Consider the following 20,362-nt stretch of genomic DNA (forward strand, 5'->3'; position numbering starts at 1 on the left):
GTCACCTCCACCACCAGCGCGCCTGTCCTCACTCCCACCAGCATTTCGAGCTCCCATGATGGAAACACTGAAGGCTTCTGCAGAGCAGTGGGGTGCGTCCCCACCCCTCCCCCTTCCCTGGCTTCACATGGGCAAATTCCTGGTCTGATGGGAGATGCCCGATGGGCCGCCAGCCTGCCCCTCAGGAAGTGGGACTCAGAACCAGCAAATCAGAGGTGGGGGATGCCTGGGGAAGGGGTAGCCAGGAGGCCCAGGGGCTTAGTGGTTAGAAACAGGCTCTGGGTTCCAGGCGGGCTTTCCACTTCACAGCTGTGTGGCTTTGGGTGGGCCACTTACCCTCTCTGTGCCGCTGCTCCCTTGTGTGTAGACTGAAGCGCTTTTCTGGTGGGCGGTGGCAGGGACTGATGGTCCCCGGCGGGTGCTGCTCACAGCTGGTGCTGTGTTCTGTGAGAGGTGCCAACTTCTCCCGGGAAGGCATTCCTGGGACCCCTCAAAGGGCAAACTCCGTCTGCGAGCTTGTTGATACAAGTGCCTGACCGCTGGTAGGGTCCCCTGGAGAGTACTGTGCGTGGTCAAGCTCAGGCGTCAAGGAAAGCAGGAGCTTGGTTTTGCTGTGTGCCTCCACCTGTTCTCCGACCCCAGCCGGCCCCAGGGGTGTGCAATGCCATGACTACTTCTAGAACGGTAACCTTCAGGGGTCTTCCCATGGGTTGAGAGAGCTCACACACCAGCTAGGACCCGAGGAGTCGAGTGTCAGCAGGGCGGTGAGTGTGCCCCAAGGGGCCCAGGGCTGGCTACGGAGGAGCCGAGTCAGGGGCCAACGACTTCCGGACCCCAACCTGTCCTGGAACGGCACAACACTCCTCCACAACCCCAGGTGTCTGGTGGAAGTTCAGACTCTGACTCGGCGGCCACCCTGCTGTTCTGGGGACCACGCTGGGTTTGAGGAACCCACTTAGAGGCAGCAGGAGGCCAGCCTCAGAAGGGAGGCAGCCAGGAGGAGCAGTACCCTGTCCCCAAGCCCTCCTGGCATCAGGAACCCCAGACAGGGCTGCATCCCCGATGGATGGCACCACCAGGCCAGCCCAGAGGCCTCAACCTATGCCCCCGATGACCTCAGGGAAGTGAGGGCTCCAGGCCCGGCTCATCCCACTCACACCCGGGGCCAGAAGGGGTGCCGTCCTGGCTGAAAGGTTCAGGCCATGCTCCTGCCTTTCTTCCTTGAAAGACAGTCCCACCAAGTGCGAGGCCCTGCCTTGGCCAGCTCACTCGGGGAGGCCGGTGGTGGCCAAGAGACAGGCCCCTCCCAGCCCGACGCCTGGCCAGGTGCGTCCTGGAAGTGAGCCGGGATGAGGGCCCCAGCAGGGTGAGTGCCCTTGGTGGCCTGAGCTGGCCAGCTCCCTGCGAGCCGGGCCTCCTCAGGTTGTGTCACCTCGGTCCATGGAGACCTGCCTCTCTCCTGGATTAACTGTGAGAAGCACAATTAGGCAAAGCACTTTGCTCAGTGCAGCGCTGGCCCCGGGGGATAAGAGGATTAGCTGCACCCTCGGGCTCAGCACTGATGTTCTGATATTCCCCGGGGGGCTTCGCTGGCCCCATAGCACCTTCTCCTAGGTGGCGCTGGGCACAGGCCTATCCTCTCTGGGCAGGGGCTCACAAGCAGGCCTCTCTGTAGCCCTGGGCACAGCCCCGCTCTGTCATGCCTATCTCTGAACACTGAGGTTACCCCTAGAACATGGACACGTAGCTGTTGATCTCTGGGGCCTTCTCTCCCCTTCCCTGCACCCTCCCCGGATCCCTCCTGCACCCTGCCTGTGGCCCCACTGGCCACCTCTGCCCTGGACCCCTCACCCCTTTCCTTTCTGTGCTGCTCTCCAGTCTCGGGAGGGGATCTCCGTGCCCCACGCCTCGGCTTCTCGCTGTCGGCAGGAATTTTGCCCCGACCTGCTCTGAGCCTCCGGCTGTGGACTGTGGGAAGCGCCCCCCAAGGGTCTCCTGCCCACCCTCCTGGGGGCTGCACAGCAGGGGGTGGGTGGTGGGCACAGGCGCCCAGGCCACTGAAGCCTGGCTTCCCTCCAGCCCCGCAGCCACATGTGCTGTAGGGCCCCGGCCAGGGCTGTGGAGCCAGCTGAGGTCCATCCACGCACAGCACCCTGGATGGTCTGGTGGCTGAGGGAGGGCAGCTGCGGAAGGCGGGCTTCCGTGTGAACAGGCGCTGAAGAAGGCTGGACAGGGCAGAAACCAGAGCAGAGGCTGGTGGGCAGGGACGGGGGTAGATTGAGGGGAATTTTCCAGTCCAATGGAAGTGTCCTCTGCCTCAATGAATTTTACTTTACCTCTAAATCTGCCCTGAAAGAGTCTCTTCTTCTAAAATAAACTACTCTTATCTCAGAAAAAAAAGAAAGAAGCCTCCTGGCTGGAGGTGCTCGTGCTGGGCTGACACTGATGTTGGTGTTAGTGATGGTGTCGGTGGTGTGACCCACCCAGCCCGCTGATGCCGAGGGAGGCCCAGCCAGCCGCTTACCGAACCCACATACCCACACAGCCACCCAGCTGTCACCAACACGGCCAAATTTCCTTGCCAGGGCTGAAGTCCATGTAAATATTGATCAGAGAAGGAAGGCTGGGTTTTGCTGTGTTTGGTTAATAGTTGAAGAGGCACTAGCTCCTTGGCTGTTTTCCCAGGGCCTTCATACCAGTGGGCCTTGTTTCATTTAAAATTTTAAAGAGATCCTAAAATGCTGTGTCATTCAAACGCTGAAAGTGCAGGAGGAAAACGCTCGTTTAAGTGAATACCCGAGGACCTCTCTCAGTAGGAAGTCTCCCTGTCTGTTTAGTGTATTGATTATATAAAACTTAAAAACGGGCAAAGAGAATTTTAGAACCAGTCTGTCAATTTGCAGCAAAAAGCCTGTTAGGATTTTGGGTTGCTTAAGCAAAGACCACGTCGTTGGGATGCCCGGGCCTGCCAGGCGTGGGGCTCTTGGGCCATGCAGCCACCTCATGGCCTACTGAGGGTGTGACTAGCTTTCTTGTGGGGGTGCTGGGGGTCTTTCCTGCTGCCTCCGGGTGGGCATAGGTGGGGTGTCTCCAGCCCTGGCCCAGCTGTGGGTCCAGGGAGGGTGGGCTGCCAGTGGGGCCTCACAGCCGAGCCGTCCTCTGAGGAATTTGCCATTTGAGAGCCTCCAGACCACCCCATCCCAGACCCTGCAGTGGGAGGTGAAGGCAGCTCACTGCCCCCTGGGGTGGGGGAGCATGACGGCAGCCCCGGCCCCGCCCTCAGGTTCGTCCATCACATCTCCTCCTCTGCAAGTCATGTGCATCTAAGACATCGCTGCATGACTCAGGGCCTACGGCTTTTCTCGTGTGTTTTCCTCTAGACGTTTCATGGTTTCAGGTTTTGTACTCAGACTGTTAACCTGCTTGTGTTCATCTGTGTGTGTGGTCTGAGTTACAGGTTCTGTGTGTGACCCCCAGCCCCGTTCCCCTCTGTCCTCTGAACTGATCGCCCTCGCACTTGGCCACACATCAGTTAACCCGACACATGCAGTCCTACTTCAGGACTCCCTGTTCTGTTCCGACGGTCCTCGTGTCTGCCTTTGCACCAGCACCACAGTCCTGATCCCGGTCGCTTTATAACATGGCTCAAAATCTGCCGAGTTGGCCCCGCTCTGTTCTTCTTTTTCATTTGTTTTGGCTATTCTGAGTGCTTTGCATTTCTGTGAGAATTTTAGAACCAGTCTGTCAATTTGCAGCAAAAAGCCTGTTAGGATTTTGATTGGGGTCAAGTTGAATCTATAGACCAATCAAGGAGAACAGACTTCTTACTAATGCTAAGCTTCCAGACCCACGGACACTCTGTTTTTTTTTTTTTAAGATTTTTTTTTTTTTTGATGTGGACCATTTATAAAGTCTTTATTGAATTTGTTACAGAATCGCTTCTGTTTTATGTTTTGTTTTTTTAGTCTCGAGGCTTGTGTGATCTTAGCTCCCTGACTGGGAATCAAACCCACATCCCTTGTGTTGAAAGGAGAAATCTTAACCACTGGGCCACCAGGGAAGTCCCTCTTCGTTTATTGAAGTCTTTTCTCAAGTTCTTAGTGAAGCTTCAGTTTTCGGGGTACGCATCCTGCACTATCTATCGATTTCATCAGTTTGTGTAGGTGATTGCGGGTCATGCGTGTTTCAGTGGACATGAGGTCTTCTTCCTGGCCTATGGGAGCATCTGGGGTGATGTTAGCAGCTGGGTTTTCACAGATGCCTTGCGTTCGGACAAGGGTGTTCCCTATCACACCTCCCGTGCTGACTTTCTGTCAGGAAGGTATATTGGATTTTTGTCAAATGTTCTTTTGTGTCTCTTAAGGCGATCATAGTGTTTTCTTCTTATGTAGTTTGTTTATATGGTAAATTACATTGATTGGTTTTCAAATGTTAAACCAACTTTTCACTCCTGGTATAAACCTCACTCGGTTGTGCGGATGTATTGTCCTTTTAGTATATTGTTGATTCCATTGGCTGATTTGTTAATGTTTTGTCTAGAATTTTTGAGTTTTGTTCAGGAAGGGTCTTTTTCTCTATTTTTTTTTTTTTGTGTGTGATGTTTTGGTATCTGGTAATGCTGGCTTCATGGAGTGAGTTGGGGAGTGTTCCTTCCTTTTCAATTTTTGGGAACAGTTTGTACATAATTGGGATTATTTCTTCCTTAAATGTTTGGTAGGATTCACCAGTGAAGCCCTCTGGACCTGGAACTTTCTTTTGTGAAGACTTTTGACTCCATGTCAAAATACATGGATGGACATAGTGTATGCTGGTTGAACCCTCTGCTTCTTTTCCTGCACAAGCTTTGGTCAAATTCACTGGTGTAAAGTTTTTCATGTATCCTTTTTTGCCCTTTTAATGTCTGTAGACTCTAGTCTAGATGTTGAGAATCTGTGTCTTTTTTTTTTCTTGCTCAGTTTGAGTAGAGGTTTTAGAGGACCAGCTCTTGGTTTCATTGATTTTTCTCTAGTGTTTTTCTATTTTCTATCATTGATTTCCACTCCACACTTTCTCCTACTTACACGGGTTTCATTTTCTCCTTTCTCTAGTTTCTTGTGGGAGCTGAGACCAGTGACCGAGACCTTCCTTCTCTCTCCTGTGGGTGTTCAGTGCCATAAACCCTCCCAAGCCGCAGCATCCCACAGATGCTGGTATGTTGTGCTTTCATTTTCACTCAATTCAAAATCCTTCTTGTTTCCTTTTCCATTTTTCCTTTCCCCCAGGAGTTGGTTTTTTAGGAAATGTGTTACTTAGTTTCTAGATGTTTGGGGATTTTTTCAGAGAGCTTTTTCTGTTATTAATTTCCGATTAACTCCATTGTGGTCAGAAAACACACGTTGTGTGATGTGGAACGCTTACCGTGACTTGTTTTACTTCCCGGAATGTGCTCTATCTTGGTAAATCTCCCGTGTGCACTTGAAACTAATTTCTTTTCCTGTTGTTGTTGAGTGAGGTCTTTTATAAACGTCAGTATACCGACTTCCCTTTCACTTTTCACTTTCATGCATTGGAAAAGGAAGTGGCAACCCACTCCAGTGTTCTTGCCTGGAGAATCCCAGGGATGGCGGAGCCTGGTGGGCTGCCGTCTACGGAGTCACACAGAGTCGCACGCGACTAAAGTGACTTAGCAATACCGAGTTGGTTGACAGTATTCAAATCTTTATCCTTACCTGTTCTATCAGTACTGAGAGGGGTGTTGAAGTAACTATTTCTGTTTTGCAGATTTATCAGTTTTACTTCATGGGCTGTAAGCTCTGGCATCAAGTGCATGAATGTTTAGGATGTTACGTCTTCTTGGTTAATTGTGAAACAATCTTCTCTATCTTGGTAATAATGTTTGCTCTGAAATCTACTCTGTCTAAAATTTATACAACCACTCAGCCTCATTTCCACCAGTGTTAGTAGAGTGACTGTCGTGCCAGCCTGTTGTGGTTAGCTGGTTTGAATCTTTATAAGTGTATTTTGTGTAGCCAGCATGCAATTGGATCATTTTTTATCCAGTCTGACAATCTCTGCCTTTTAATTGAAATGCTTGGCCATAAGCATTTAAGTTATTATCGATGGGGTGAGGCTTAAATCAGCATCCTTCACTCCTTCATGTCCAGTGTTTGGAAAGCCCTTGTATATTTGTCTGTTTTGTGTGTGTGTGTGTGTTTCAGGCGAGTGGGTAAATGCCATCCTTCTTGGCTAGAAGTAGAAAGGACAGCAGTAATAAATGTCATACAATACTCAGTCTGTGTTCAGTTCTTCTTGATTGTGTCAAAACTATCTTGTTCCAGTTGGTGTGTATGCATCAGGATCCAAATGAGGTCTGCACGTTGCACTCGGTGGACGTGACTCCTGAGCCCCTCACTTTCTTCCATGTCATCTACTTGGGGAGGAGAGTGAGTCACTTGTCTAGTAGGGTGTCTGGGTTTGGGTGATTACATCTTTGTGATGATGCACCCCACTCTGTCCAAGGGTCCCATTCAGTGGCGGGGGTGGGGGGCGGCTCTGAGAAGCAGAGGGAGGAACACGCCTGCTCCCACCGCACCTGGTGGTTCCCGAGTGTGGGGGACAAGTGGCGGCCTGGGCCTGTGGTCCTCCTACTGGCCTGCAGGAGGGGTGAGGAGGTGACTCGGTGGCTGATTTTGAAAGCATTACCTCATCAACAGACAGAAAAAAAAATTATTGGCCTTTAAATATGCGTCTTGACATACCACACCAGAAACAAGGTTTTGTGCCTAAGACAGCATTTTTGAAGAATGGCTGAGCCCCTCAGACAGAAAGGGTGCTGGGCTAGGAGCTGAGGAGCCACTCAGATTCTCCTCTTACGGCTGGGTGGCCCTTCTGGTCACTCCTGAGGAGCCCTGTCTTCCCCACATATAAATGGATCTCACCCCACCCACCCCAGGCTGGTTTTGAGTGTTAAATGAGCTCAGGTGAAAACACTTAAAATTGTCTGGTGCTGAGTTGATGTTGGTGTGATTTTTACTGTTGGAATCTTGACATCCCTGGGTTCTTGGAACAGTGTGGACGTGCTATCCATCCCTGTGGCTTGAGCCTGGGGTCCATGTGTGAACACAGGCTGCTTCCTCTGGCCAAGGACACTTTACCCTACAGGACCTCTCACCACCCCTTGGTGGACCCCATCTTGGCCCAGCTACTCTGGAGGGGGATGGTCCCCCAGGCCCCCAGAAGGAACCATGCGCAGGTTCCTGTCCTGAAAACTGACCATCCAGATGCCCTCCCGACTGAGAGTGAGTCAGCCAGCTGGTTTTCATGCCAGAGCGACAGGCAAGGGGACTGGGGACAGTAGAGGCAGGAGGGGCCCTGGGGAGCCCACTCCCACTTTGCTCCACCATTAGCTGCTGAAGGGTGAGAGTCTGGGCCTGATGCATTTGGAAAAATAAAAGGTTTCTGTGGCTAAAAAGTGAAAGCTCTGGGAGTATAGAGCCAAGGGTCTGGGACAGTGGGCGTGTCCAGGGGGAGGGGGTGGCGCTGGGCTCCTCCCAGATTCCCTCCCCTCCATGGTCCCAGACCCCATGTCCATGGAGTGTGTGATTCCGAATGTGTTCCGGACCCTGGGTGAGGGAGCCGAGCTGCTCAGGGCCGAGGGGCTCAGCTGCCCCCAGGTCTCCTGGCCTCCTCCTGCTTCAGTGTTCAGCCATTTCCAGAAGGACTTTGTGTTCTGTTTGCACAGGTCGTCCCCCGCCGTGGAGGTGGCCCGAGACCCCTCCCCGTACCCCGCCCCTGCATGACCCCCCCACCATGTGACCGCCCCCCCCACTCCACCCCCCGACAAGGGCCCCTTGGGTCTCAACTGCTCTCTCTGCACGTAGGTTGCGAGATGGGAACACAAGACCCGAAAGCTGAGCAAGGCCTTTGGGTCCCCCCGCCTGGCCTGTTACACCCTGGGTGGGGCCATCCTGCTCTTGAACGTCCTGCGCTCCCACTGGTAAGGACCCCTCCCCTCCCCCGCTACCCCCAACCCCACCCCAGGCCCCTGGGGGAGCCCCCTCCTCCATCCCACCCCAACCAGGGAAGAGGTGGAAGGTGCCTGGAGCCAACGTGAGGGGTGGGGCGCGGGGACTAGGGGGCTGCTCTGAGCCCATCTCCCCCACTGGCTCTGCTGGCTCAGGGAAACCCCTTCTTGGGCTCCACCTGGAGAGGTGGCCCCACGCAGCGAGCAGTGACCTGGGTGTGGTGGAGAGGGCAGCTAGGCAAGCTTGGTGGAATCCCTCCACAATGGGGTTGGCTGCTGCACACCCCCTTCCTCCCCCAGTTACTCTGAAAACTCAGCTTATGGCGGTGTGTGGTGGGGGCAGGGGGGGGTGGGGATAGACCCAAACAGCCCCACCTGGTGGGCAGCCCAGTGCAGGAGTCTTTGCAGGCACCCTGGCCCTTCTGAAGGAGTGAGCGAGTAAATGAATGAATGAGTGAGCACACAGCATCCCCCATGGCCCCTTCTCCCTGGCTGTCACCAAGGGGGCATTTAAAGCTCCTGAAACATCACATCTCAGGAGACGGGACCTGCTGCCTGTTTTCCCTTCAACAATGTGCTGTTTCTAGTTCTTGTGTATTCTTGGCCTCCTGAGTCCACCATGTAGGGAAAAAAAACCCTGGACCCCAGGCCCAGCCCCACCACTGTTCCTATGGGGTGGAGCCGGGTGGTCCATCCTACCCTGCAGGTGGGCTGCACCAAGGTGGGCGGCCAGGTGGGCGTGGGGGGAGTGGAGGGGCAGAGGGCAAGGTGATGGAGAGCCTGTCTGTCTGGAGGGCTGACGACATCCTCCATGTGGCCCCAACTTGAACCCCACTGGCCTGCAGAGGCCAGCAGAGGCGGGTCTATAGACAAGCTGCTGTCCCTGCCATCCTACCGCAAGGCTGGTGCTGGCAGGACGTGTCGCGTCCTGGGCCCCTGAGAGGCCTGGCAGGGGAGAGACCCAGGCCCAGCCCCTCTCCCTGCATCCAGGCCTGTGTGTCCCTCTCCCCGTGTCACTGTGTCACTGTCAACCTTTTGGCTACGGCTTTCCTCCCGGGTGAATTAACCACCCAGGGAATTTGGGGGCCGAGAAAGGACCCCTCCACTGCAAGCAGGCCTGTTTTCCCTTCTCCCCTCTGTGGTCCTCCTCCTGTTTGCCCCCCGCTGACAGGTCTGGGTGGGGTTCAGGTGCAGGGCTTGTGGGAGTCCTGCCCACCCGCCCCCACCGCCGCTCCCCAGCATCCTTCCGCTGTCGCTTTATGTGGTTCCTGCAGGTGGGTTTTCTGTGCCTGTGTGTGGGTGTGGGTGTATGTGGTAAAAGACACATTAATAAAATTGACCCTTTCAGCCACCTTGAGGTATAATTTTGTGACATTTAGGACCTCTCCCTGGGAGTGGTGTCCGTCCGTCAGCTCACAAGGCTGTGTCCAGGCCACTTGCTCTACAGACAGGAGAGGTGGAGGGGTGGGAGGGGGCTGAGCTGTGGCCCGAGCTGCCAGCTCTCAGAACTGTGGGTTTATCAGAGCCCAGGGAGGGTGCAGGGGTGGGGCATGGGCGCGGCCACCTGGCACCACACGGGGTGTGCGGCTCTGAGCCAATCCCAGCAGCTCAGCCTGGAGCTGCAGGGTGACCCTGAGCCCAGCAGCAGGAGAGGTGGGTGGAGAGCAGGGGGCGTGGGCAGTGTGACCAGGGGCCAGGTGTGCCCTGACACATGTGCCACTGTTTGACAGGTCACCGTGCAGGCGTCTGCCCGTGGTGTCCTGTTTGCTGTTCAAACAGATGCTTCTCCCGCCTCCCTGTTCCCCTTTCTTCACTTTGGGGAAGGGGGCTGCTTTTCCTGGTTGATGAACACAGACTGTGACCCCTTCTGCCTGGCATGGGCTGGCGCCAGGGAGGTGCTCAGGGGAGAAGCCTCTGTTCTCCAAGAGCTGACTGTAGTCTGAGGAGAGAGTTATAGGGAGGCGGGCTTTAGCTCAACCTAAGGAGTTTGACGACATCCAGCTAATGGAGTGGACAAAGGGAGATGGAACTTGCTCTGCTAGAAAGAGCCTGGCAGGGTTGTCCAGTGGTTAGGGCTCCTGCTTCCACTGCCGAGGGTGCGAGTTCAATCCTGGTCAGGGAACTAAGATCCCACAAGCTGTGGGGTGTGGCCAAAAGAAGGAAAGAGAGGGGGAGGAATGGAGGACGGAGGGCGGGTAGGCGTGCTCACGACAGAGGGAGAGTTGGGTGGAGGCATGATTCCCGAGTCTCCTTCCCTCTGCAGTGCCAGTCATCCTCAGACTGAACACCCTGCTGTCCTGCAGAGTCTAAAATGTTGTCATTCATAATCTGTTTCTTAAAACCACTACGTGTTACAGACAAGTCAGGATTTCTGGCTTCTCTGGAAGCAGGCACCAGCCCCCTATTCCGGTCACTTCTTCCGTGGCGGCCCCTCAGCAGGCCACTTGACTCACCCTCAGGACTTGCCTGAGACCCCTGGACAGGCTACTCTGGGGGCCTGGGGGGCAGGGTGGGCGGCCCCTCTGTGTGGCGGTGACCTCCCCGCCCTGCCCGCAGCTTCACGCAGGCCATGCTGAGCCAGCCCCGGATGCAGAGCCTGGACAACCCCGCGGCCTACCACGTGGGCCTGGCACTCCTGGGAGTGGGTGGCGTGTTCGTCCTTTCCAGTTTCCTGGCGCTGGGCTTCACCGGGACCTTCCTAGGTAAGACCCTGAGTGTGGGGGGCCAGGGCCCTGCTCCCCCCAACTCCAGGCCTCAGCCTGCCCTGCTCAGCGCTGGGGGGCAGACTCTTAAGCCCCAGCCAGCTGCTTGGCCTCCAGGATGGGCCGGGCTTCTGTTCCTGTGTTCAGGTCTTGGGCTGGCAACAGGTGGGGGCGCTGGCCCCTCTCCTTGCCCGTGGCTCCGGAGCTTTGGGGCTGAAAACCCAGACACCAACTCCCAGTCTGGGACTCTGGGGGGAGGGAGCAGGGTGGCAGATGTGCGTGGGTCAGTGGGGCCAGAGCAGAAGGCCAGCCAGGGATCACATCACTCGAGGGCCATGCAGGAGACTGGGGCGTCCTCCCAGGAGGAGGGTCCCACAGGGGAGGTCCTCTGGGGGCCCAGGAGCAGGTGGGGATCATTGTGTGGGCCTCACAGGGGTGGGGTGGGGAAGGGAGCCAGGGGAGGGAGGGGTGGTGGTGTAGCCAACCTCAGGAGACCAGGGGTTAGCAGCCCCACAGCAGCGGCAGGGGAAAGGGCAGCCAGGGTCTGGAGGAGGGTGGGGGAGGGGCCTGGAAGCCGCCTGTGGGGGAGCCCCAGGAGAAACGGCCTGGAACGTGGGGCCCTCAGGCTCAGGAATGTAGGTCAGAGTGGCCGAGTCCCCGACCCCCGCCATGAGCCACCCTGAAGCAGACTTCTGTGCCACCGGGAAGAAAGGCTCCCTGGCCGCGAGCCCTGTCTCCAGACAGCGGTGATGGTGATGCAGCTGCTACTCCTCCAGGCCCACCTGTGCCTGGAGCATGAGGGATACACCATGGGGCCCTAGTGAGCAGCGCTGCTCCCTGTGGGCCATGCCCGGGCCAGGCCGGACTGCGCTGGACACCGGGTCTGTGTCCCCTGCCTCTCGGACCGCCACACCCTCCCCTGGGAGAAGCTCTGGGCTGGCTGCAGGGGGAGAGCTGATCTCCAGGCTGGTGGCCCAGGTGGGAGTCGCCCAGCTGAGGGAGGAGGGGGACGTGGAGCAGAGATAGTGAGTAGGGGTAGGTGTGCTTTAGACAGTGGGGGGCAGGTGAAGGGAAGGGCGACAGGAAGTACCACAAGCCGAGGAGGTGGCAAAGGAGGAGAGGTGTCCAGAGAGCAGGGAAGGTCCCCAAGCAGAGGGGACAGAACATGCAAAGGCACAGAGGCAAGAGCCGGTGGGGGCGCAGCCCCTGGGCACACCCCCAGTGCCTGCACACCTCCCTCTGGATGGGGCAGCCAGGCTATGACCCTCCTTCCTGCCCGCCCTGTTTGCAGGCGACTACTTCGGGATCCTCAAGGAGGCCAGAGTGACCATGTTCCCGTTCAGCGTCCTGGACAACCCCATGTACTGGGGCAGCACAGCCATCTACCTGGGCTGGGCCATTGTGTGAGTCAGCCCTCGTGCCCCATGGAGCCCAGGGCGCTGGTTAGGGTTCCTTTCCTGGGGAGCTCCTCACTGGTGGGAGCAGAGAACATCCTAGAATGAGGTTGGCAGACTTCCTCTTAAAAGAGTGGGAGGCTCCTGGGCAGCAGGTGACGGAGTGGCCGTGGTTGTGAAATTTGAATTTCACGTCATTTTCACAAGTCACAAAATATTCTTTTGATTTTCTTAAACAACTACAAATATAAAAACTGTTCTTGGCCTAGGGACCACAGGCTGCCAACCCAGTGCTGGAACTGGGCAGGGAGGCCCCCTGCCCACAGCCAGCCTGCAGGATCCACGCCCCACAGACTAGGGCTCCTCCAGCCAGCAACCCACAGTCCAGGAGCCTGGTACACGTGCCCCCCACAGCATCTCCCATCTGTCCATTTTCTGGATTAGAATTTCTTCCATAGAAAGGTTTTCTTTGTAGAAACAATTCTGCTTTTACTGAACGCTAGAAAACAACTTTCCAGGAAGGTCACAGGTGCCCCCAGAGTCCAGAAGGACGACAGGACCTAAAGGAACAAACCTTGATGGTGGACCGTCTGGAGCGGACGTTCCCCCACCAGCCCCACCTTCAGGGGTGGGGGGGTACATGGGATCCAGGCTCTGGGCTTTGAGTGACAAGGAGCTGGAGGGGCACTTGTGGGTCTGCTGGGACCCCCCGCCTGTGCCCACTTCAGACCAGGAAGCCCCCCATCCACCTGCCTTCAGCCTGGCCCCTCTCTCCTGGACTGGGGCAGTGGGATCCAGGGAGGCAGGCTCCCCCCACAGGCTTACCCACTCCCCATAGTGTCTCCTACCTGAGACTGGCAGGGTGAACCCCACAGAGGTCCTTCTGCAAACTTCCCTGCCAGCACACCCACCTTTCCTTTCACTTTCACTCCCAGTCAATCTTTCCAAACCCAACTTGAGGTGTCCCCTCCTCTAGGAAGTCCTCCCTGACCTCCTGATATGCACACACACACACAGGTTCTTCCTCTGTGCTTAGACGGGGCCTCCCAGGGCAAAATCACAGAGTGGGTCTTCTCTGTCTCCAGGAGTGAGAAGTTGCCCCCTCTACAGGGCTGTTAGGCCAAGGCTCTCAAGAACATATGAGGAACCCTAGGGGCCCAGGCTCGCACAGGCCCCTCAGGAGGGCACCAGCCATGTGGGATGAGGAGGGGCCTCAGTTGTGCAGGGGAGGGAGCCCTTCATCCGAGAGCTCATTAGACATACTCCATTACCTGGGGCCGCCAGACGCTGACCCAGCAGGGCTGCTCCCAGCCCTTCCCAGCCCATCTGTCCCCGACCTGGGGCCCCACAGACAGAGCTTCCCGTTGGCCCAAGCAACCAGATGTGTGGAAGCCCCAGAAGGTCCAAGGTGCTGGGATTCCTAGGGCATCAGCTCATCAGCCTGAGAGACGCCCCTCCCCAAGGTGCACAGCTGGGTCCCTGGGACCTCCCCAGCCCCACTCCAGGCTCCGGGCTCTGGCACATGGGCCAGAGTTTCCCTGTGGGCCTCAGTTTCCTCATCTGCAGTGTGGGATGATCACTTGCACACAGCTGTTTGGTGACAGTGCTTTCAAGGTGGGGAAGTTCACACAGACAGAACAGAGAAGGGCATTTGGCTCCCGATCAGGGTCTGTGCCCGGCTGACAAGGGGCCGGCTTCCCAGGCTGGGGCTGGCCACCTTAGGGATACTGTGGCCACGGAGCCCTGGCCCTGAGGTCCCCCGGCGTGTTGGGGGTGGGGTGGGGGGAGGCTCTGCCCACTCCAGGAAGCAGCACCAGGGCCGTGAGCAGGGCCTCAGGAGGGCAGATCTCGTTTCAGCCCCAAAGCATCTGTGCCCTTGGCATGTCCACGTGGCAGTGCCAAGGACCAGGTGGCCCAGCTCACCCTCAAGGTCAATTTGAATGGAGCCCACAGAATGGAAGGTGGGGGTGTCATAGGGGGCACTTGGCCTTCACTGTCCCTGAAGCCCCCAGAGAGACGGTGTGAGGTTCTGGGGAGTGGGAGTGGGCAGGCAGAGGGTCCCTGGTCGGGGGTAGCCATCTGCCTTGAGCCACCCAGCCTGGGCCTCATGCTCCCCTCCAGCTCCTGGGCTCCAGGACTTCCTCTTGTCTCCTCCTCAACTCTCTGGATGTGGGGGCCCAGCCTCGGCAGCAGTCACCAGCAGAGAGCCCGTGAAGGGGCTCCCTGGACACTCCACCTGGCTTTGGGTGCCCTGGCCCCATTTCTAGAAAACAGCCTAAGAACACGGCTTCTTGTGGGCAGAGGCCCCACGACCTCCTGTGCGGAAAAAAAAACATGCTGACCACTCGGGTGATTCGGGGAGGCCGGTCGTTCGTTTCTCCCTGCATTCTCCCTCCACTCTGTCCTGAGTTTCCAGCTGCAGCTGGAGGCCTGAGGCCCGGGCCTGGACAGGCAGTGGTGAGGTGGACCCTTGTCCGAGAAAAGGCTGGCCCGGGCCTGCCCCTGACCCGGCGTTTCCCCGCAGGCACGCCAGCCCCACCGGCCTGCTGCTGACCGCGCTGGTGGCGCTCATCTACATGGTCGCCATCGTGTATGAGGAGTGAGTAGGCGCTGTCGCGGGCTGGGGACGCCGTGTGCCTGTGGGACCCGCACTGGGCCTTCCTCTCCCTACAGGGCCTCCCTGTGACCCTGGCAGGTGGCCATGGCCAGGTCACTGTCAGAGCAGCAGATGGGCAGCTGACCGGGTAAAGGACAGGCCTGGGAGCCAGGCTGGCAGTGCTGGCTCTTTCTGGTCACACACGGACCCCCCACCCTGTCCACCCTGGGTGGGGAGCATGGGTGGCAGTGTCAAGCTCAGCACCAGCTGACCGAGCCTCTCTCACCCCTGCAGGCCCTTCACTGCCGAAATCTATCAGCAGAAAGCCTCCCAGGCCTACAAGAGGAGCTGACGGCCACGGCCACTCTGGGAGAGTTCCCACCTCAGGCCTGCCCCGAGCACAGGCCCCTCAAGGGGGGAAAGCGGTGCTTGGCGAGGACTGTCCAGTGCCTTGGAAACACGGCTTGAGGGCTCTGGACAGGTGCCTTGTGGCCCCAGAGCCCCCTGCCCTGCTGCCCACCTTGTCCTGACTAATAAAAGGCACCTGACCCATACCCCTTTGGTCTCCATCTGTCCAGGTCAAGGAGGGGCAGGCTGGGGTCTGGGAGAGGGTCCCTGAGCTCGGAGGGGTGCTGTCATCCACACTGGACAGTGGGGGGACTGTCCAGGCCTTTGGGCCTCCTGTGCCCCCCACCTTGCCCCACTTTTGCCCTTCTGGGGGACAGCCCACCCTCAGCTTGCTGGGAGGGAAGCACTGAGCCCCTCCCTGGCATCTCTGGTTACTCTGACATTTCTCTCCTAATGACCTGTGGACCTCACGTGCCACAAGGAGCAGCCATGGGGCCACCAGGCCTGTGGTCAGGCCTGACTGCAGAGCTGTGGGCACAGGGTGGGGCCCTTGTCCAGGCCCAGCCTCATCTGCACAGCCCCTGGCCCCCAAGGCCACAGAAGCTACTTTACTCCCTTTGGGATGGGAGACGGGGCTCCACCTGTGCACCTGGCCCCCTAGCCTCAGCATCTCACCTGCAAAGTGGCCCCTGTAGCCATGCTCACCCTGGGCCCCTGGGCGCTGTAGGCAGTGCCAGCTGGCCTTGCCATGGAGCTCTTCAAGGCTGCCCTCTGGTGTCTGGGATTCAGAGGTCCCAGGGTTCGAGGAGCTGAAGGAGGCATGGAGGCAGGTCTTACCAATGCCTCTGCTTGCATACGTGCAAGGACACGAAGCTCACCACCTGTGGGCACCTCTGACGTCCTGGAACCATGGCCTGAGCTGTCTCTCTGTTAGGGCAGGACTGCGTGACTCCTGGGTCACGCAGCTGTGGGAGTCAGGCCTGGGGTAAGGAGGGTCTGCTGTGATGGGAATAGCCCACAGCTGAGGAGGAAACTGCTGGACAGCTGTGACCTCGGCTGTGGAGGCAAGGTCAGAGGGGAAAGCAGCTCTGGTTAGCTGTGTTCTCTTCGTCAGGCCGTGGCTGTGGGCTGGGGTGACGCAGGACCCTCTGTACAAAGAGCTGCTGGGGGCAGTCTCGGGCAGCAGGCCAGCACTCAGCATGCCTCAACACAACTTTCAGGAAACTTCTAAACTGCTCTTTACCAGCAGACCAGGCCATGGTGGACACTTCCTGCCTTGGGGGCCAGCTGTCTGCTTCCAGCCCACCCCCAATATTTTACCAAATGGTTTAAATTTTCCCATTCCACTCTGAGCCAGAAATTTGCTGCATTGCAAAGAAATCATACAGGCAGGTGCCCAGGCCCAGAAAGCAAGACCACCGGTATCATCATAAACCTGGGCAACCTAGAATTAATGCAATGGCTGGAGGGTGGGGGCACACTCTGGGGAAAGAACGGCAGGTGGGTTCAGGGCCTAATGAACTTAGCTGACTTGAGGGACAAGTCCTAGAACCTGGCATCTGTGGGCGGAATCATGCCCAGGTGCCAGGAATTGAGGTTGAGAACCCAGGCTGGGCTCAGTACCTGCCACTGTCACCAGCTGGAAGGGGCCAGGGGAGTGAGGTCATCCCAGTCCTGACATCTGACCTGGGGTCGGGGAGAGGAAGGCTCTGACCCTGGGCTGGGTCCTGGCCCACTAGCCTCCCTAGGGAGAGCTGGACCCTGCAGCTGTGGGACCTGGGCAAATCATTCCCCTGCCTCAGTTTCTCCATCTATAAAATCAAGTTAGTAATAGTTTCCACCCCTCTAGGCTGCCACGAAGAAGGACTTAAGGACTGTGCCTGAAAGTGAAAGTCACTCAGTCGTGTCCAACTCTTGGCGAACCCATGGACTATACAGTCCATGGAATTCTCCCGGACAGAATACTGGAATGGGTAGCCTAATCCTTCTCTAGCAGATCTTCCCAACCCAGGAATCAAACTGGGGTCTCCTGCATTGCAGGCGGATTCTTTACCAACTGAGCTATTTAGGGAAGCCCAAAGAATGTGCCTGGGATGGGATAAATGGGAACCAACATTTTCCTGGCTCCCCTGCAAAGGGCAGGAAATTCTGCTGGAATCCCGGTCACACAGGGCTGCCTGAGAGGCCCGTGAGAGTCCAGAGGCCCCGTGCAAACCTGTGTGTGGACTAACCCTGTCACTGCCCAGAGCTCGGCCTGTGTGGATGGGTGGGTGGTACCAGGTGATAGCCCTGGCTCTCTCCCAAATCAGAAGCTGAACACAGCCCAGGCTCACCTGTCACCATGGGGAGCAATGGCCTTTCCACCAGTTCCAGGCTGGAGTTGGCCAGCTCCGGCAGCCTCTTCCCAGGCCTTTCAGCAGCGGCCCACTCCTGGTTACTGACCAGCCTGCTGCCCCCTGGTTTGTTCTGCGGCCTCGTGGGTCATTTACTATTGTTATTACCACAGCCCTACACTGTTTGCAAGTTCCCAACCAATCAGAGCCAAAGCTCCATCTTCCAGGAGAGGAATACCAAGTCCAGAGAGGGCCAGAGACTGCTGTGATGCCCACGCAGCATTCAGGGTCATCCTGGCTTCCAGACTATCTCCCCCAACTAGAAAATGGGAATGCTGGCCCATGAGACTCCAAAGCACAAGATGCTATGGGGAAGGGAGGGAGGGGACATGGGCCTGACTACTGAAAGGCAAGCCTCTGGTCCTTCCAGGCTCCAACAGGAAGACGGCAGGGGCAACCTCTGGCTGAAACTCCTGCCAGGAACCAGCGCCTCTCTGGCTGGGAGAAAGGAGCTGAAGCCTGTCGTGGGGCGCGGGGTCCTGAAGCTCCGGCTTCGCGGATTCCAGCTCCGAGCTCCTGGGTCCCGGCTTGGCCGGCGGGGCCTCGGCTGCCCTCTGGCGGCGGGAGCGCGCCGAGCCCACCTCCCGCTGACACCGCCGCCCCGGACTCCAGGGGGGCTGGGCCGGCCCCGTTCTCAGAGCTGGTCCGAAGGTGAGCAGGGACCCGGGAGCGGTGCCTGGCACCTGGCACACACCTGCCGTCGTGCTGCCCAATGTTGTTATTCTCCGAGGAAAGTGCGTTCCAAGGAAAGCGTGCGCGTGTGAGTCCTGCGGTGGGGAAGCGGGTTGGGGGAGGGGGGCGGTCCTTGCAAGGGGTCGGAAGCACAACCAGAAGTGGGTCCCCGACGCCCTTGCGGCCGCTGAAGCAGCGAAGCGCAGGGTCCGCGCGCCCGCAAGCCGGAGGCAGACCCTGGGCTGGTCTTCCCAAGTCCCGCCAGCGGGAGAGGGCAGCGGCCAGCGGAGGTGGACGGAGGGTGCAGTGGAGCCCGCGGGAGTGCGCACCGTGACGCGCAAGGCGGGGCGGGGCGGGGCGGGGCGGCCACGCGGGCTGCATATAAGGGCGGTGCTGGACGCGTAGAGCCAGAGCTTTTGTCCGGAATCCAGAGCCCCGCTGAGCCCAAGCCCGAGCTGCCGGCCAAGCCGAACTCTTCCCTGCGCCCCAACCACCGTCTGCTCGTCTCACGGCCCCGCGCCCGGCCCCCTCGGTCCCTCTGCTCAATGAAACTGTCCGCGATGATCAAGAAAATGTGCCCAAGCGACTCGGAGCTGAGGATCCCGGCCAAGAACTGCTACCGCATGGTGGTCCTCGGCTCGTCCAAGGTGGGCAAGACGGCCATCGTGTCGCGCTTCCTGACGGGCCGCTTCGAGGACGCCTACACGCCCACCATCGAGGACTTCCACCGCAAGTTCTACTGCATCCGCGGCGAGATCTACCAGCTGGACATCCTCGACACGTCCGGCAACCACCCATTCCCCGCCATGCGGCGCCTCTCCATCCTTACCGGTGAGCCCGGGCGGCCAGAAGCGGGCATGGGGAGGGAGCGCGCCGCCGCGGTGACGGGGACCCCTTGTCCAGGGCGCGCGGGCTGGAGGCGCGGTCCGTGCGCCACGATGGGCGCTGGAGAGGTCAGCGTGCCCCTCGCGGCGGCCGGAGCCCTGAAATCAGCCCGCCTCAGCTGTCCCCTGGTAGCCGCCCTCACCCTCTTCCGCTCTGTCCCCCTCAGGAGACGTGTTCATCCTGGTGTTCAGCCTGGACAACCGCGACTCCTTCGAGGAGGTTCGGAGGCTCAAGCGGCAGATTCTCGACACCAAGTCGTGCCTGAAGAACAAGACCAAAGAGAACGTGGACGTGCCCCTGGTCATCTGTGGCAACAAGGGGGACCGCGACTTCCACCGCCAGGTCGAGCCGCGCGACATCCATCAGCTGGTGGGCACCGACCCCGGGCGCTGCGCCTACTTCGAGATCTCGGCCAAGAGGAACAGCAGCCTGGATCAGATGTTCCACGCGCTCTTCGCCATGGCCAACCTGCCGCGCGAGATGAGCCCGGACCTGCACCGCCGCGTGTCGGCGCAGCACTGCGAGGCGCTTCACCAGAAGGCGCTGCAGGGCAAGAGGCTGCGGCGAGCGGGCGGCGACCGCGACGACGCCTTGGGCATCCTGGCGCCCTGGGCGCGCAGGCCGAGTGTGCACAGCGACCTCATGTACATCCGCGAGAAGGCCAGCGGCGGCAGCCAGGCCAAGGACAAGGAGCGCTGCGTCATCAGCTAGGAGCCCCCGCCCCATGTGGCCGCAGAGCCTCAGGAGGCCCTGTAGTTCGAGTGTCCGGGCCACGTGCCCCAAACTGCGGGCGTATTCCTACCCGGCGCCCCAGCCCGTGCACCGGGGAGAGTCAGTGAACAGAGAAGGGACCGTCATCTGCTCCGAAAGGAATGAGAACTGGCTGAGGCCCGACTCCCCCCACTTCCGATGCCTGTTGGCGCCCACCACTTTTCTCACAAAGCCCTAAAAATGGGGGCCGGGGTGGAAGTTAAGCTTGTCCTGCTGGCAGGAGCAGCGGGGGCATTATCTGTGTGATTGGGGGTTGCCATGACAGCTGGCCGGAAACCAAGGGTGGGGTCAGATCATAGGGAGTGACTTGTTTACATGTGTGTGCAATTGCACAAAGCAAAACATAAAACTTGCACTTTATAAGAGTTCTGGTGTCACCCTGGACATGAACAAGATCTTACCTAAGTGTTTGTACTGCATGTTGAGTCTTTAAAGTTATCGTTACTGGTTTTTTACTATAAAATAAAGTAATTTAAAATGGAAAACCATGCTTCCTCTGGCTTTAGAAATCAGGGAGGAGGGAGGGCAGGTCTCTACTTCTGTGAACTGGACTAGCTTTTCCCAGAGCTGCAGATTAACCCTGGCCTGAAAACAGCTCC

The 20,362-nt window shown here is 58.2% G+C and overlaps 2 protein-coding genes across 7 annotated transcripts in view; both read left to right on the top strand.

Moving 5' to 3' along the window:
• Positions 1-15,248, top strand: part of PEMT (phosphatidylethanolamine N-methyltransferase) — a 35,168-nt gene extending 19,920 nt beyond the window's left edge. For 4 of the 5 annotated variants that reach the window (XM_070389638.1, XM_070389635.1, XM_070389637.1 and 1 more), the window contains 5 exons: positions 7,860-7,975; positions 10,559-10,704; positions 11,996-12,107; positions 14,623-14,697; positions 14,989-15,248. In XM_070389638.1, coding sequence (XP_070245739.1) covers positions 7,860-7,975; positions 10,559-10,704; positions 11,996-12,107; positions 14,623-14,697; positions 14,989-15,046 — 507 coding nt within the window. In that variant the 3' untranslated portion in view covers positions 15,047-15,248. The remainder of the gene's footprint in view (positions 1-7,859; positions 7,976-10,558; positions 10,705-11,995; positions 12,108-14,622; positions 14,698-14,988) is intronic. The other variant, XM_070389636.1, reaches the window with a different exon arrangement.
• A 3,261-nt stretch (positions 15,249-18,509) lies between these two features.
• On the top strand, positions 18,510-20,248 carry RASD1 (ras related dexamethasone induced 1). 2 transcript variants are annotated; one of them, XM_014477499.2, is made up of 2 exons: positions 18,510-18,938; positions 19,233-20,248. In XM_014477499.2, the coding sequence occupies exons 1-2, from the start codon at positions 18,653-18,655 to the stop codon at positions 19,829-19,831; spliced, it is 885 nt and encodes a 294-aa protein (XP_014332985.1). In that variant the 5' UTR covers positions 18,510-18,652; the 3' UTR covers positions 19,832-20,248. The 2 variants fall into 2 exon arrangements, with proteins under 2 accessions (XP_014332985.1, XP_005893543.1); XM_005893481.3 differs by having other exon boundaries at positions 18,511-18,938; positions 19,159-20,248.
• The last annotated feature ends 114 nt before the right edge of the window (positions 20,249-20,362 follow it).

Source organism: Bos mutus, chromosome 19, assembly GCF_027580195.1.
Source record: "Bos mutus isolate GX-2022 chromosome 19, NWIPB_WYAK_1.1, whole genome shotgun sequence".
In the NCBI taxonomy this organism is placed as follows: Eukaryota; Metazoa; Chordata; class Mammalia; order Artiodactyla; family Bovidae; genus Bos; species Bos mutus.

Coding starts and splice junctions, on each gene's coding strand:
- RASD1 (XM_014477499.2), top strand. CDS start 18,653: ATGAAACTGTCCGCGATGATCAAGAAAATGTGCCCAAGCGACTCGGAG. Junction 18,939..19,232: donor GCGCCTCTCCATCCTTACCG/GTGAGCCCGGGC, acceptor CTCAAGCGGCAG/ATTCTCGACACCAAGTCGTG.